General features: G+C 43.1%; 1 protein-coding gene across 2 annotated transcripts in view; it reads left to right on the plus strand.

The window, feature by feature from the left end:
* The window catches only part of TMEFF2 (transmembrane protein with EGF like and two follistatin like domains 2), a 123,620-nt gene that overhangs the window by 61,590 nt on the left and 44,486 nt on the right, over positions 1 to 17,544 (plus strand). For both annotated transcript variants that reach the window (XM_041403217.1, XM_041403218.1), the window contains exon 5: positions 10,820 to 10,916. In XM_041403217.1, coding sequence (XP_041259151.1) covers positions 10,820 to 10,916 — 97 coding nt within the window. The remainder of the gene's footprint in view (positions 1 to 10,819; positions 10,917 to 17,544) is intronic.

The raw sequence follows: 17,544 nt of genomic DNA on the forward strand, positions 1-17,544 counted from the left end.
GGATGCGCATGTTTTGTGTGAATAAGCTGTCAGTCTCGGATCAGTCTGACCACCTTGCAGCTGGCATTTCCCCCCTTCCTTTATCCATGATGAGACACCTTCATTTGCAGGCTGGTATCTGGATCTAGCATCTGTCAGGATTTCTTTCATTTCTGTGGGTTTTTCTCATTGGTTTTTTTTTTTCTTTAAGTACCCGTGTAGCCACCACTGCAGCTTATCCAGGACATGTTTGTTTGAAGGAAAGCATTTCTCTTAGAGCATGTCCAAAGAATTAAAGCAAATAGCAGAGGGTAACAATCCTCAAACATCAGACTCATCAGACTCCTTTTTTTATTTTATTTATTTAAAGATTTCCCCCAAATTAAACTGAATCACAATCCTCCCTTTTAATTTGTTAATTACACTTCTGCAATGGTAATGCAATCAGTGAATATAGCTAAAGTGTTTGTGTGTGGGAATCAGTATTAATGAGAAAGAGCATATTTGCAAAGTGTGATATGTATCAGCTGTTTGCCTTGTGTCTGTCTGCTGGGGTAAGGCTGCTCTCAACTGGACCCAGCTCAGCTGCAGGAAGAAAAATGGAAGAGTCCCTTCCAGGTCATTCATTCCCTATAGTCCCTTTTACACTTCCCACTCTCAGGGAATGCAGGGGCAGGGTGCCCTGCTGTTTGGGGCAGGGGAGTGCCCCCATTTTGGGCAGCAGAGCTCCTGGAGAGCTCCAGCTCAGCAGCTGTGGTCCTCTGGCCAAAGCAGCGAGCCGGGGCTTTTGCAGCCTGTGTGCCCCAAGTGACTTCATAGGTGACAGAACTCCAAGCGAGCTCATAAAGGTTAATCACGACTAAGTGAGAATGAAATCTGGCATTTTCCTGCTGGGCTTCCAATTTTCTGTATATGCAGTGTATTGAAGCTAAGTGAGATTAAATGTTTAAACCTTTTGTGCCATGTGGCTCCCCCTATATCATAAACATGTCTGCAAAATTATACTCAGAAGGGCAGCATTGTTCTGGTGTAAATGGATTCAAATCCATGTTTTTCTGCTGCTTCAAACTCAAGGCTGAGTTTGAAGTGTCATACTCAGCCTGTCTGTCCTTTTAGTGGAGGTCTGGGAGGCTTTTTCTGCCAGTCATGTAAATTCTGGGTGACAGCACAAAATTAGATGCCCTGTTTATTCACACACCTGGTTCATGGGGGCTCCTGCTCCTAAATGCTGGCCACCCTTGCCTTTCTTGACACCCTGGCCTGCCTTGACTTTGTGCCTAGGTCATCAGCAGTGCTGCCAGTGTTTCTCATGGATTTTGTGCTGGATACAACTGTTTCACTGCATGAACTATAAACCAAGGAATGCTTTAAGCTAGTACTTGTGTACTGCCTCAACCTCCCCACTAATAATGGGAATAAAAGGGAAAAACAGCTTGATTGGGTTTTTTTCCCATTTGTCCTGAAAGATTGTCTTCCTACCAAATATTTTCATGCAATTAACTGATGCCATATGTTTTCATGTTTGTTGAAGAGTAGGGTTATGTAAAAGATATGATCTATGTTGCATAAATATTGTATCCCCTCCAGCAAGACTTGGAGGCTTTGCAGCTGCCCTCGTCTCAGCTTCTGGCAAGTTCTTTAGGTGCCAGCACTGCTGTGCACCCCGAGCTGCAGCAGAGACCCAAGGACTACCTACCTACAGCCTTGGGAAGGCAGAAACACCTTCACATGTGTCAGGAGGGATGCCTTAACAACTACCTCTGAGATGCATTTTTGCTTTGTTTTTGTTTTTAAAGGGAGTTCTCACAGGGAAAGGAGAAACTCAGGGATGAGCCCTGGTTGTAGAGTTTAGAGGATCAGATCGGGGAGTGCTGCTGCAGAAGTATTAAATTCTGGGCTAGGAGCTGTTAAGGGGCATTGGGGATCCTCTGAGCTGATGGAGGAGGAGGCAGCTAAGGAGCCATCTCTCATGGCTCCCAGTGATGAGGTGACAGCCTGGCTGAACATGGGTTGTGACTGTCAGTTTTGGCACCTCACTGGACTGCCCCCTTCGGAGACCCCACTACTAGAAATGAGCTTGGCACACAAGCTTGATGCTCCTGAGCCTCAAGGCAGCTCCTGAACCCCAAGGCAGCTCCAGCTCTCTGTTACGTGTGTGTAACCTGCATTAACACCACAGAAATCAAGAGAAAGGAGTATTACATGGAAGAAAAGTGGAGAGGGAGGAAAAAACTCTGTTCCTCTTGTTGTATCGAAGGTAGACCCAAGTCATTTTTATACTGGATCCATTTTACACACCACAGATTATGTAAATGGGACATCAACAAAACTGGGCTTTCACTTGCTCTGGCACTCCCTTCCATTGCCAGAATGATTTTACAGCAGCTTTAGTCTAAATTAAAACCAGGACCAGTGTCTGCCATCCATGTTTTAGGATTTAAAACCAGTCATTTCCCAAGATAATTGTGGTGCAGTCGAGACTAGAAGCAGCTTCCCAAAAATTGGTTAATACCCAGATTTGAGTTTCTTCACTGGCTTAAATGGAGTGGAATATTATCTCCTCTATAGTCTGCCTAAAAGATAGATTTGATGTCTGCAAGCAAAGACATGAAATTGCTATAGGCTTCCATTCTTATAGCCTGCCACCTATTTGATTTATGTGATAAGTGATCTCAGATGACCCTCCAAGGCACTGAACCATTAGAGAGTTATGTTGCACAGTGATAAGAAATCTTCAGAGATACCTAAATCTTCTTTTACCACTGGGAGTTTCACTGTTCTGGAATAAAGAACATTTTTACGTATGATGTTGCTATCTTGCTAGCCATACTAATATTCAAAAGGATACACAGACTTAAATCAACAGCAAAGTGACAAAGATCGTAAAACTGAAGTAGTCACCAAGTGGATGCCAGACAGCTTTTTTAGGTTTTATCTTTGTTCCTTTCATTCTGTTTCTTGAAAGATGAGTAGCTGCAAGGGTTCATATTTAAGACTTCTGTTAATCTTTCCAGCAGGTAGGAAGCTGGCAAAAGCACCCTTTCAGTGTGGAAAGCCCTGGAAAGTCACATCACCTGTTTGGGACTTGCTTATTTTAGTCTTTGTGAAAGCATGGCTTTGGATATTTTATTTTTTTTTTCACTAAATTTCTGTAAATTTGGTGATGAGGGTTTCTCTCTGCCTAGAATGAATGAAAATGCTCAGAACCTCAGGTGGGATGTGAATTCTTGGCAGAGGTCAGGGAAAGCACAGATGGGTAATTTCGGTGGTTTATGTCCAACTGTAACATCTACAGAGGAAGGCAGCACTGCCTTGTATTCCTCAAACTGAGCCTACACCTCATGCAGTATTTCTTCACAGAATTTTTAAGTACTGGTGCTCCAGCAAGTATAGAGTACATACATTCCATCTATAGAATTCCATCCTGGCCTACTCCACTTCTTTCTGGCACATAGGACCAGCCAGCCAGAAGCAGCTCACACTTGACTGTGCTTCAGGGTAACCTGTGATGGGCATTTTCTGACGAATAAGAAAAGCGTTAAGACATTGGGCACTTTCCTGGGCTGCAGCTTCCTACCTGCCCTGACACAGTGCTGAGGTTAATGATCTGTGTGGCCAGGCAAGTCAACCTGAGGGAGGAATCAGACATCATCTTTTTTTATTTCTCCTTGATCCTGAAAAGTCTTCTGGTCCTTGCAATTAGGGCCACAGTAATTTCCTTCCAGGCTCTTTAATAATTGCCTTGATTGGTGACCAGTGGCATTACACCCTCCCAGCTGTGGCCATGTTCACTTGGTTATTTTGTTCATCCTGTTGTGCATACTGAAATACATAAAAGCAGGGACTGATGCCACCAAAGCTTTGGCAGTATTGCAGGCATGTTTTTTTTCCAAAAATATATATCTATTTCTTGAAAATTCTCCTCCAAGGAAGTGTGGCTTCTCTTTAAATTAATGCAAGGCAGTGATGAATAGTCCCCTATGTGCTATTTTGGCTTCTTACTCAAAGCTGTTTATGAGGGGAAGCTCTTGGTAAAATTAAATGAGCCTACTCTTCTTCACACTGGCGAATACTGTCAGTGCTGGTCATTGTACACCTTCATAAAGGTGCTGGCACCTAAATCTGCAGTGCTGGCAGCCCACAGACACCAGGCAAATGTCAAATTTAGTAGGGGGACCACACAACGGTGCAATAAGCAGCTGTTTCATGTCAGCATTCAGAAAGCTTACAATAGGGTTTTATTCAGTGAGCCATTCCTTTTGTAACACCATTAGAGTTATTTGCTAGGAGAAACTGGCCTCGACTAATCGCTTTTAATTTTTTATCAAATGCACTGTGGGAGCTGCATGAGACAGCAACAAGCAAGTGGTGTTTGTTTAGAATAAATACACTCTGAGTAAGAACTGAGTCCATTCCCTCCTGGCCACCCTTGTAGAAATGCAGACAAGTCCCTGCAGAGGTCTGTGGAGGATCATGGCCTGGCTTCAGATAGGGATGCAGCAGGAGCACCTGCTGAAAGGAGAGAGCTGCAGGCACACAGGTGCAGAGGAGCAGCGCTGATCCTGGGAAGCCATTCCCATCCACTTTCAGCCATGATAAGCAAGGTTTACAGGGTGGAAATGCTGCCAGGGGAGACCCTTGAGCCCCCAGGCTGGAGAAGGCTCCTGAGATGTTGAGCTGGGCCAAGCAAGGGGCCAGCTGGGCTGATAGAGCTGCTCCAGGTGTTTGGGAAAGTGCCGCTGGAAAACTGGGGTGGTGGGAGAAGGAAAGACCCAAGAGAATTAGAAGGCACGGCAGGAAGGAAGACAGGAGGTAAAAAGTAAAGGCAGAGCAGCAGTGCTTAGTGATAGTGTGAAACAATTTTTGTATTAGTTATTCCCCAAACTCAGGGCACTCCCAGACAGTTTTCTTGCACTATGAGACTCTGTATCCGGGGCAGAAGCACAGCCTTCATCCACAAGGTGTGGGTGAGCCCAGCACAGGGCTGTGCACAAGGGTGAGCTGCTCCAGAAGTGGTGCTTTCCTGTCTGACATCAACTCAGCATTGGTCTGAAAAATCATGAATCAGCCGTACAAAAGTAGCTTTTAAAAATTACAAGCACGAGAGTTCCTGGGGTTTGTTATACTCACAAGCATTTTCTCCACTGCTCTAAAGCTTAGGCATACCTTTCAAAACAAATATATACATGGAAACCAAGATCCTTATACATTGAGGTAGTTCACTGGTTATGATTTTTAAGGAAAAAAAAAACATAAGCTGAGAATCACAGTATAAATACAAGAGCTGAAAAGCACTGCAAATTGAGTCTGACTAGCATCAGAGCAGTGCCAGGCTCTATCTACATGGTCTTCAGCAATAAGAGCACATTTTATCAGCAATCTGAGCTGGCTGGGTGCATCTAGTTCCTCTTCAAAAACACTGCTAGGTATTTACATCATGCTAAAGTCATCCCATTAACCTTTTCCAGCACTTGGCTGAGAATGGCAAGGCAGAGGTATCCAAAGATGGGACCTGAGGCAGTATAAACCCTGAGAAAGGGGGTCTGATTTCCCAGGCAGTCAGCTCAGGTACGGCACAGCCCTGGTGCTGTTTAAATCACTGCCCATATAGCAGAGAGGGGGTTTCAAGGACTCATCTGTGGTGCTGTGGAGGAACCATCAAAGGCACGTTGGTGTGAAGGAGAATATTTCATTTCAATATTAAGAAGTTCTATGTTGAGTCCTGAGCTGGGCACTGACACTGTTTTCCCCTGCAATAAGTGATTTCCCCAGAGTGTTTATGGGTGTGAGAGAGGGCAAATTTGTATTTATTGAGATGGAGCCAGCTGGCAGGAGTAAAGCAGAGCAAGGCACGTCAGAGTTTGAATTTATTACCAATCCTGTAGGCCATTTTCCTTTCATTTTGACGGTAATGCCGTTCTGAACCTCTGCCAGACTTTGAGGGCAGAGTCATTGGCAAGTTGACCCCCTGCTTTCCACCCTTCATTTTTCTCACTTTGCAGGTTTTGACTGAGCTAATGCTTTCAGGAAAAAAGGCTTATTGATTAGGGTGAAGTCGCTTGCAGCATCTGGGCTTTTATTGGTGCAGTTTGTGAGGTGTTGTTAGCTGTCTGGTAGTGCAGGTAGTGCTTGTTCTCACACATTTAGTAAATTCTTGCTGGCTTCTCTGCCCTCCTTGCTTAGACCTTTCTCACTTTATCCACTCACCTTCTCACCTGCCCAGAGCACTCCTGTTAGGACTGAAGCATGTAGCAAGATCACCTCAGCTGGTCTGAAGAGCATCCTCCTCCACTACATTTTAATTTGCACATTGTCTTTCATTCTGCAAGGCAAAAATGGCCATCAACTCTCATCTCCATGTGATCTTTGTTTTTACCTAGATATTCTAGATGAAAACAGCATGTATCCTGTTAGGATGAGCTAGAGCAAACCTTTTTTTGAAGTTTTTCTTTCAACAATAGCAAAGAAATCCCACCATGAAGAGTCAAGTCAGAATCAGAGGTTGTGATAAGCACGTGTCTGATCACATGGATCAAAGGAAGACTACTTCAGAGTTGTCATAATTCATAATTCATTATAGCCATATTTTGTATATTCAAGCATGTGGTGATGTTTTATATTGTTTCTTTGTTGTGTTCTCCAGTGTAGTTGAAATATATTGAATAGAGATTGTTATAATAGTCCTAAAAAGCTATGTGAAGACTGAGCTGAGGCTTTCTTGAGTTTGTCCTATTACTTCAGAGCCATTTTAGCAGAGCGGTTCAGGGATCTGTGTCTAACCAGTGTTGTCACCTGATTGTCACTCACTCTCCTGGCTCCCCAGCTAATCTTCCCACACCCCTTTACTCCTCACAGTATGGTCTGTGGGGCAGGGTACCTGCATGTCCCCTGTGGCACTTTGTGTACCACATCAAGAGGCTGTGCATACTCCTAACCATGCCACTGAAGCTGCTTTTCTGGAAATTGCAAGCAATTCATTACCATCCTGGCTTTGCCACTCATCAAGCACCTAGAGAAGACACTGAGCAAGGGTTATTCAGCAGCTTGAGCACAGAGATTTTTGTCTGTTTTAAAACCTCTAAACCATTGATCCAGCTCCTAATAGAGCAAGAGTCTGGGAAGCTGTGTAGGTAAAGTCCTAGCATGATTTTTTTGGGGTCGTAGCTACAACCATTTTGTAGGTTTGTACCTACAGAAGACTTGATTCAAAGAGATTGAATGTCTCAATCTCTTTGAAATTAGAAGGTGGCTACAGTGGCAGTAGGCATTTTTGGGGCTTTTAGTTTTCTCCTGATATTACAGGAAATAAGCACAGGGTCAAACCAATCTACTGAACATACTTTCAATCTGTTTTGGTTTTTGGTTTTTTTTTTTTTCAGCTAGGGAGATAGAGTAAAATGCCTCAGAAATGGTTTCTTTCTTGTGGGACCTGCAAACAATACAGACATTCTTGAAATCACAGCTATCTAATCAGAGCACTGTGAGAATGCCAGGGAAGGACCAAATTATTAAAACAGGAGCTGTTGTGGTTACCACAGTCCACTGACTCTGTAAATTGTGTGTAGTGCCTTCACAGCTGAGAATTTCTATTGCTTAGGAGATTGACATAGTCTCTGAAGTAACTCAGGTAATGTTAGTGACCTTCTATCCCTTGTTAGCACATTTCTTTGGACTCTCAAAATTGATAATCTTGCTGTTAAAACAGGAATTTGAAGCTTAAAATTTCTCAGTTCTGTGAGTAGTTAAGTGGTGGGCTTCAGTGATTAGCCTCCCTGGAGCCCTACTATGTTCCTGCAGCTTCCTTGGTGTTAAAACCTCAATACCTGCTAATATAAAGACTACCTAACATGCATGAGAAGAAGGCTCATTCTCTGTTTTAGAGAAGGAATCCAGAAAGGAGATTATATTTTTGCTAACAATTTTTCCAGTTGGGTTAGAAAAGCAGTGCAAATCAGCAAGTGCAGTGAGGGGAAAAAAAGAAACAAGAGTCACCTTAGAAAATAAGCATCCACTAGTCCTCAAGCTAGAAAGCAGCAGGAAATATTGGGAAAATAACTCATTGTAAGATGTCTGATTTATCAAAGCAGTTATCTGCACAGCATGGAGAAAACAAGCCCTGTGTGTGTCAGTTCTGGGTGTGGGTGCATATGCCAGTGGGTATGTTTGTGTAGGGAGAGAAAACACACCTATGAGAAATGTAAAGAATGATTTTATCTGTATTACTGGCAAGAGAAAGGACAGCTGTTTATCTCCTGTTTATGCTCTTTTTAGTAAGGACTGCTGCACATTTGCACATTAAATGACAATGTGCACATTGACTGGAAAGCTGGTCACAGGGCTTCTTCAGAAAAATATGAAGGAGTGACCTATTATTTTCAAATAGAAATTCCAAACTGCAATGTGCTGCAGAGTGGGTGATCTTCTCCAAATCAGTTACTGCTCTTCAACATGCTTCGTCTTTCAAATGCCTTTTTTAATGGTTTAAGGAGCTATTTCACTTACTCTGTGATGTCGAACCGTGTGAGGTCCCCAGCCAAGCGACACGTGCTGGGCAGTGATGAATAGAAACATTGCAGGGAGGAAGAGAGCAGGGCATATGTTTTAAATTAAAAGGAAATGCAAGGGAAGTGATTTGTAGAATAACAAAATAAAGAAATTAAAGCTCCATTCCATAAAGTATATGTTCTCACCCTCCTGAACTGGAGCAATTGTCATGTTTCTGGTAGGTGAGGAATGCTTGGCTGTTTTAAGAAGTCATCCATAGGTGCCATAGTCACTTGTTACATGTCCTGCCTAATATCTTAACCACTGGAAATTCCCTGCCACCATTGGCTGTCAGAGTTATCTCCTCAGTAAAAGAGATTTCTATATTTAAAATGTAAATGAAACATTGCAGGCCTGGATGCAGCTGCAGGAAGGTGGGGAGGATCTCATATGAGCCTCCTGATGCTGTGGGGCCAGAAGCACACGGGCAGCACATGGAGATGCTAATGGTGTGAGAATGTGGCACCTGGAATCCTTGTCCACTCTTGTTCATTGGCTTTTATAATACGTGAGCCTACAGAGTTTCTCAGTCATTTAAAGAAACAGAAAAACCTGACAACACAATAGAACAAAAATCCAGAGTGTTTTTTTCCTGGTTTCCCCTTTGTTTTTTCATACATGAATTTTATGGATATAAGGGTGAGCAAATTTGTACAAATAGAGCAAAACTATCTTTTTTTTTTTCCTTTTGGGATAATCAGAATGCTTTTTATAGGTGAGCTTTTTCAGTTTAATATAGTCTAAAATCAAGCATGACTGATAGAAAATTAATGCAGCATAGTCCATACCTAAAAATACCACTACTTCCTTTGACTATATTAAGGCTCAGGGAAAAAAGCATTTTAGATAAGATCTACCTTTGGTATTTCTCTGATTTCTATCACTGTGGTATCTAAGCTTATCACAATATTTTAATATACTTGTTTCCATATTCTCTGTTGGGAGGAAATTATATTATTCCTGTTATCACATAGTTGGAAGTATAGAAGAAGTTATATAACGTATCCAGGATAGGGAAGCAAATTTGTTGAAAAACAGGCATTGGAGTCACCCTTGCTCTTCTAGGGGCAAAAGCCCCTTCTCCTCAAACAGCTTTGAGAAAGTCTGGGATTCTTATCCTTTTTAGAGCAAATAACAAAAGCAGCTTTTTCAAAATCAGAGCCCTCTGACACAGAAGGCTCTGGTAACAACCTGGATGTACGTTTGTCCAGTGGCTGTCACTGGGGCTACCAAGACACTCCAGCTTTGGTGGGCTGCAGCCAGGTGGGCAGAAGCCTGCACCATGCTGCTGACTCCAAATGCACGAGAGATGACACACACTGCAGAGGCTGTTGGTGCAGATAACAACATCAGTCTGAGCAGAGCTGATTGATGCTTAAAGTCTGCATTGGTTTAATAACTCTGCAACTGGCAGGGTATCTCTAGGTACAGTCTTGCTGGAGTGTGGCATCTTTCAAAAGATACCAAGGGGTGTTTGTACACTTCAGTAGAAACATAGATAATGTTTCTTTTGGATCTTTTAACAAACCTTCTTCTTGGTGCCCACCTTAGTGTCTCTTTCTGCCTTTCAGTACTCAGCCATCAATATTTTTTTGCCGTCCTCTTACACCCATATTTTGATTTTTCCCTTTAGTCCCGTCTTGTTTTTGGCTTACAGGCCAGGTACAAACCTTAGACAATTGCAGACATCAGCATTGACTTTCCCCTGGTTTCAAATTTAACCTATGCTGGAGAATGTCCTCTCCTCTGGACAGCACTAAATCTTCCCCGCCAGAGATAACTAGTCCTTGGGGCTCATAGCTGTGCTTCTGCAGAGAAAAATGTTTTGCCTTTGGAGTGGACTAGATTGCACCACACGGCAGGTAAATTCAAAACATTTTCGAGGAAAGCATCCCCTTGGGGCCATCTCAAGGCCTTCATGGGTAAAGGACACGAGGCAGCATGTGATGCTATCAATGCCCCTCCATTATTTTCCCAGGGAACAAAGCAGCAAGGCTCAGTGGGGACATGACCTTCCTAGGCTGCAGCTTGAAGGGGTCATTGATTGAGGGGAGAGGGAAAAGGAAGGGTTTTACTCTGGTTTTCCTTTTAGCTGTGTAATTGGGGGGATTTATCACAGGCCAGCATGGAAATCTTTGTGTTGTTGGCCCGCTCAGGAACACTGTTGGCCAGCCATCATCTTTGTGAGCAGCACATTAAGCTGATGCAGTGAATAGATTTTTCTAGAGAGAGAAAGAAGTGCTTTGCTACAGTGCTGTCTTTACTAATGTATATTCTTCTGCTTTCCATCAAACAGTCAATGAAGGCTCAGGTGAAACCAATCAAAAAGAGACATCGACCTGTGACATTTGCCAGTTTGGGGCAGAGTGTGATGAAGATGCAGAGGATGTTTGGTACAGTAATTTGCTCTACTCTTCTATTTTAATGAATGTTGTATTATTTAAAGGTACTGTGGTTTGGAAAGCGTTACAAATGTTAGATACTCTGTTTTCTGCACACAGAGATTCATCTCAAAGTGACTGAGGTGGTTATTACTCTGAAAAAATGTATAAAACACTCTGGTTTATAATTTTGGAACATGCACGATTTAGACCGAGTTTAGAAACACGGTTATCCATTTTGTTGCCATTATAACTTATGTTATTCCATCTGGGGTTTTACAGCTTCATACTTCAGTAAAAAATAGAATTGGGAAAAATAATTGACCTGAAGCTTTTCCAGTTAAAAAGTATCATTAGTATTATCATCATGTTAATTCATGTGTGGCATTAGAAAGGCTGGGAAATCTGTCTCGCTTTTTCCTGTTTTGCTGGGGTTGAAAACCTTGCCCTTAATTGCTTGAAAAAATGAGAGTGTATGTTTCAACATTTTCTCAATGGAAATAGTTTTAATTTTTATTTTTTAAAAGGGGTTTCCAAATTATTCCGATTTTTTTATTTTAAACCTTAATTACAAAAGCTGAAGGGAAAATAATTCTATCAACTCAGACTTTTATTTTTCATTTTGCCTAGGATATATGCAAACTTACATTAAGCCAGCTCTGAGCTAATAATTTCATTGTGATTTTGGAACAGCCAATAGATCAAAAAGGTCACTATTCACAGAGCTATATTTCTAACACTGCCCTAATGCCACGCCTCATGTTTCTCTCTAAGTAATTAAAACAGATTTAGAGAGACAACGAAATAACCATGCAAATGTCAGAGCTGCTGTCTGGATGGTGCTTCTGGGGCTGTGGGCTAGTGGTAGCTAAAGAGTGGAGACAAACTGGGGCAGTGAGGTGTCAGTAAAACACTGAGGGCAGAGCTCCAGTGTGGAGAACGAGAATGGAGCAGAGAGGAGTCAATAAATGAGTGGTGAACGTGATAGCTGGGGCCAGTGTTGGGCACCCAGGCAAGGCATCTGTGCACTCTTGGTCAGGCATGAAATGAGGAACAGTTCTGTTGAGTGAAGGAGCTCAGGAATATGGTCATGGTTATCCATTGGTGCTCTTTTTGGTTTGGTCTTGCCAGCCTTAGTAATATCTGGTTCTAGTCCTTAAAAAAGCCTTGAGCAAAAAAACCACTGAGTCCTTTCTCAGACTTCAGTCATCAAAGGAAATTGTGGTGTTGAAAAACAGGAGCAAGGTGCATCATGGTTATAGGTTTCAGTAATGCAATGAAATTTGTGAGTAAGAAATTGCCTAATGTTGACTTTGCTTAAGAAAATTACCCCAGGTGTTATGATTTTCATTGTCTCCTTGACTGGTTGTCCTTGAGAGCTTTGGTGGTGCAGTGTAGAAACAAAACCACGGTGAAATTAATATATCAAAATTCACAGTCTAGTGCTCATGTTTTCATAATTAAGTGCGCTTCCAAATTGGAAGGCAGGAGAAGAGAGGGGCAAGGAATAAAATTAGCTACAAGATAACATTATTAATCATAAGCACTGAGTAGCAGTGTTTATTTTTTTCCAGAAATAGCTTGGTAAAACTGCCTGATCCAACTTATCCCAGTGTTCCCACTGCAGCTTTTGCACAATCTAATTCCTCCCTTTTGAAACAAGCTGGCTTTTACAGAGCAGCAGAATGGTGGCAGGAGCTGAGACACTCAGTCTTTATTGACAGGCACTCTTTCTGCACGGGAAGGTGCTGCTGGGGGCAGGAAGCAGGGAAGGGCTGGCACTGGGAAGATGCTCCCAGACAAACTGTTGGGAGGCAGGAAAGCCAATTCCCATCCAAAAACCCAAACCCCATGTAAAGCCTGTGAAAGGTGTGCTTTGAAATAAACAACTTCATATGCCCTAACAGAGCTATATTTTCCTGTGCTTGCCCCCTGATTAGTCTTGGATAAGCATCTTTCTAAACAATGAACCCTCTGGCTATCAGCTTTTCATTCTTTTTATTTCTAGACTAAAAGTGGACTATGTATGGAGGCTGTAGAACCACTCTTTCCAATATATGTTAGCTGAATTTTCATGTTTGGCACCAGAGGCACATGTTGCCCCACTCCCCTTGCCAAGATCACTATTTTTATGTGGCTCAAGTATCAGATGTAAGCAGGGCTCCTTTAGCTGTCTCACCTGTCTGAGAGCTCCTTTAGCTCTCTCTCACCTGAACCAGCAGTTCATGGTGGTCCTGGGACCTGCTGTTACAGGATGTCCTTCCCAGCACCAGCAGCGAATTCCTGTCAGTCAGGAGCAGTCTGAGGGTGCAGGGTCAGTGCCTGATCTGCTCCAGGTGAGAGGAATGCAGGCTGGTAGCAGAGCCAGACTTCAGAGAGCTGGAGATGCAAGGCTGGCTGTTTGCCTACTATTTCTAGGGTGCCAGAGTAGATCAGAAAAGGGAGCACAGGTGTGATAGCAGATGTGGCTGGGCTGCTGGTGATTTAAAGTGACAATTGACATTCTTCTGCATTGTCAGTCTATATTTTGCAGACTGTTATCTCCAGTTTAACTTTTTTTTTTTTTTGGCTATTCATTGCCAGTTGTCACTCATCTAAATTGTGCTATTGTACTCTGTCACCGTTATTTTTTATTCTTTTTATTTGCGTAAAACCAATCTGTTAATGGCTAGACTCCTGGGATTTTAATGGGGGGTTGGCACACGGAAGATTACTTGAAGGGGTAGGATTTGTGTGAACATTTTCTGGAAAGTACAGAGGAAAAGCAGGAAAGAAACCCCTGTAATAACAGGTTTTCTGTGGCATGCAGGAGCACACATGTGTTATTATCCCGTTCTGCAGTCAAGTATCATGAGAGTGAATGCAATTTGGCATTCCATTAGTGAATCTCTTTCTCCAAGTTAAAAACAAAGACTGCTCACTTGAAAGTCTTTAACATCTTGCTGCTTTAATATGTGAAAGCTTCTTGTCACTAAGAGGATCGTGTATTATTGGCATTATTCCCACCTTTAATGCATTTTGCACCAGTGGGCTTCATAAATATTTAAAGCAGGGCAGTGGCTACGCTCTTTAGCATGGGGTTGCAATCTATTGGTAAATCAGACATTTGGTGTTGCTTGCTTTGGGTTTTATTTCTGAGCTGGCTAAGGAATAATTGATTTTGTAAGACAGGGCTACTCAACATAACACCCCGAGAGATATACTTAAAAGGAATTGAAGAATGAGGCGTAACATTTTGAGCTGTGGTGTATTGCTCAGCTCTTCCAAAAAGCATCTATGAAACACTCACTGTACATAAATAGTGCTCACCAAATGGAGTGCCTGCTCTCTGCTGGAGTGGCTTAGTGTCAGTGCAGAAACCTGGGTTCCAGCATTAATCTCCTCCTTATGGGCCACTGAGGAAATAAGAGCACTCCCTAGACTGTACAAGCCATGGTTTGGATAAATACTGGGCAGCTGTTTCAGAGGTCCACCAATATGTCCAGAGTGGAAGGAGATAAATAATAAGAAAGATCCTTTGGTTGAGTTTCCAGTTGGAAAATGCTGGCAATAAAGATTTTCTTAAAACAAGATTAAAGCTTGCAAACCCCTGACTTGCAGAGTTAATCAAAATCACAGTGATGAATTGGGGTTAAATATGCATATTTTCCCTTTGCATTCCAACACCAGCAGGTCAGCCTGCAGCAGTGTGGAAGTGCAGCAGTGCCCACAGCAACATGCAGGTTGCTAGCTGGAAGGCAGACACACAGTGGTGTGCTCAGAGAGAACTTCCCCTACAGCCTGGCAGTGTCCAAGGAGATGAGGAGGCCTCCTCCAGAGTGCTCCTCTGCCTGCCCATTCCTCCCTCTGGAGGCTGCAGGTGGAGCAGAGAGGCAGCAGTGCCCTGGCAGGAGGTGCCTAACCCTGGAAAGGGCCACTGGAGGGTCTGTACCAGTGATAAAAACGTGCCTGAATGCCCCTGATGCTTCCTGCAACTTGGTCCCACTCACCCCAAGGACTTTTCCTTGGCTGGGAGTAGATTCCCATGCCCTGCAATGGGCACTGTGCTCGTGGTAGGAAACTTTCTTCCCTCCTCACAAGCCTGGCCCACAACGGAGGAGCCTTTTCCATACCTTGCAAGTGGACAAGGATCCCTCTGGGCAGCTTCAGCTCAGGAGAAGATGCTGAAGCCATTCTTGAGGGTCACTGATGACCCCAAGCTGGGACTTGGAGGGAGGCATCCATGCCTGGAGGAAGGAGCTGGGCTTGTTCAGTGTTTGGGTCAGTGGAGGGCTGGTCCCAGGCGTGCTGTGCCCCTGGTGGCATTCCCAGGTGAGTCAGGGACACTGCAGCATAATTACAGCAGGTCCCTGTGTCTCTGTCCACACGGCTGGGACGATAAACACCACTCACCCACAGCAGACAGGCACATACACAAAAGGTATTACACAGATGAGCTCTTTCAGTCCCTCACTTCATATTTTACTGCTAATCACTGGTACATCTAGTTTGGGTAAATGCTCCTATAAGGCAAGCAAACAGTCAGAAGCACCTGAGGAGGGTGAAACCACATTCTCATGCAAATAAGTGGCTCTGTACATGGAAGATATCTGTGCAAATCATGCAGCTGCCATCTGCAGCGACCCCTGCAATCGATACTGCCCCAGCAATCAATATTTATCTTTATTATAGTATAGAAAGAAAACATAAAAGAAACTAATGATTTTGCCAGCTTCTCGATCCACACAGCAATTAGGTCAGCCAGCTTTGGGTCCCTTCCCCCTTCCATCAGTTGCTCTCAAGCAGAGCATTTGCAAACAAGATGCTGTACTGCTATAAAGTACTAAAAGGTGGTTTGAAGTCTCACATACATTACACGGGTATTGGCTGCTTCATGTTCAGCAGTGTGTATAATAACTATGTGTGACCTACTTGTTCCAGATGCAGAAACAACGAGCTGCTTTAACATCTGCAATGTCCCAGGCATTATACAGTAGATAGATTGCTGTTTTCTGTTGCTTTTTGTTCTCTTTTAGTGAAAATATAGATCTGTGTTCATAGCTGGGCATAACAATTACACATACGTGTTGGACTTGTGCTCATGTAAGCACAGGAATGGAATAAAATCATTAAAAATGCACAATTCTGCAAAAACTTAAATTTCTGCTTAACTTGAGATCATACCTAAGGCATGAAGCAAAGCTGCTGCTGCATAAATCTTCACATGGAGCTTAGTAGTCATGTTTAATAAGAGTCCAGGCAAGGGTTTGCAGAGGGAATTAAAGGCACTGGAGCACAATCTCTGCATTGCACAGCAGCAGATGACCAAGCAGTTGCACCCTCTCACACCCATGTCACTTAGCTCCAACCTGATAGCAGAGCTACTTCCAGTGCCTGCCCAGAAATTAGCCCACTTCTGTCTCTGTTACCTGGTAATGTTTTGTTTGGTGCATGTTCTGTGGTTAAAAGATTTTGAAATAAAAGGAAAGCAGCTGATTTCCAGGGAAACTATTGAGATGCCATGTTGAGATAAGTGTAAGGACACCATTCAGTGGGTTAAGAGTCAGCAATACTGGAAAAAATGTAGCCTAAGCAACTGGAAATTACTCAATGAGGCACTTGCAGTGAAAGGCAAAACATGAGGAATATTAGAAAAAGCAAGATGATGTCTACCCATCTGTATGTTATGTTTTAATTCCAAAGCCTGCTCTAAGAAAGGGCCAGGTTGGAGGCTTTTATAGGAGGCTGGTCAGCAGATCCTGCTGCCTGGAGTATGGGAGCTGAAGAGAGAACCCAGCCATGCTTCTTCATTTGGGACTTGGGAAAAAAATGCCACATGAACAGACACACAAGTGGGAAAACCAGCAAAATACAAAATTGTAGCTTGAATTGCTGTCCACAGCACAAACAAGAACAACATTGCAGCAGCTCCAGCTTGGTGAAAGACTTGGCTCATTAGAAACCAGTGTCTAGACATCATGTTAGGGTCAGAAAATAAGATCTCCAGGTAAGCATTGCATGAATGCCATGGCTCCTATCGGGTTTCTCTCTGGCAAGCTGCTGAGGTACTGCAGGACTCTTTCAGAGGGCAGTTTCAACCTAAACTGGCCTAGGTGTAAAAGTGACTTTGTTCCCAAACCTTAACAGAGAAATATCCCCACAGCCTTCAGAAATACCCTAAATCAAGCAAAAAATAGGTGATTTTCCTCTTTCTCAGAATGAGTCTGCAGAAGCAGCCAGGAAAGGTATGGAAAAAGCAGCTGGCTTTATCTTCAGCAGCTCTGACAAAAGCCATGGTTCTGTCCTCCAGAGGAGGAGGGAATGGCTATCTTGTGTTTCTAAACTGACTGCATTACTAGGAGCCTGGCTAGAAAGGTAATGTTTGGGAAAATGATGGCTTGTGTGGCCAGCTGGTGAAATCAGTGTACTCTACATATATATTTTTTGGGTTTAGTTAAAACCAGCCATTTTTCCCAGTTAGGTGAGTTTCACAGAATCACTTTGCCATCTCTGCATCCTTCATCCTGTGCCAAAATAGCCTGTTTAATTTTGAAGTGAGACTGATTCCCAACTCCTTTAGGATGATGGTTGGGAAAATTTGACCTTTCTCTCTGTTGAGTCAACACAATCCTTCAGAGGCATGTGTTCATTTGAGTAAGTC

Source organism: Onychostruthus taczanowskii, unplaced genomic scaffold (assembly GCF_017590055.1).
Source record: "Onychostruthus taczanowskii isolate IOZ18803 unplaced genomic scaffold, ASM1759005v1 scaffold20, whole genome shotgun sequence".
NCBI classification, from domain to species: domain Eukaryota; kingdom Metazoa; phylum Chordata; class Aves; order Passeriformes; family Passeridae; genus Onychostruthus; species Onychostruthus taczanowskii.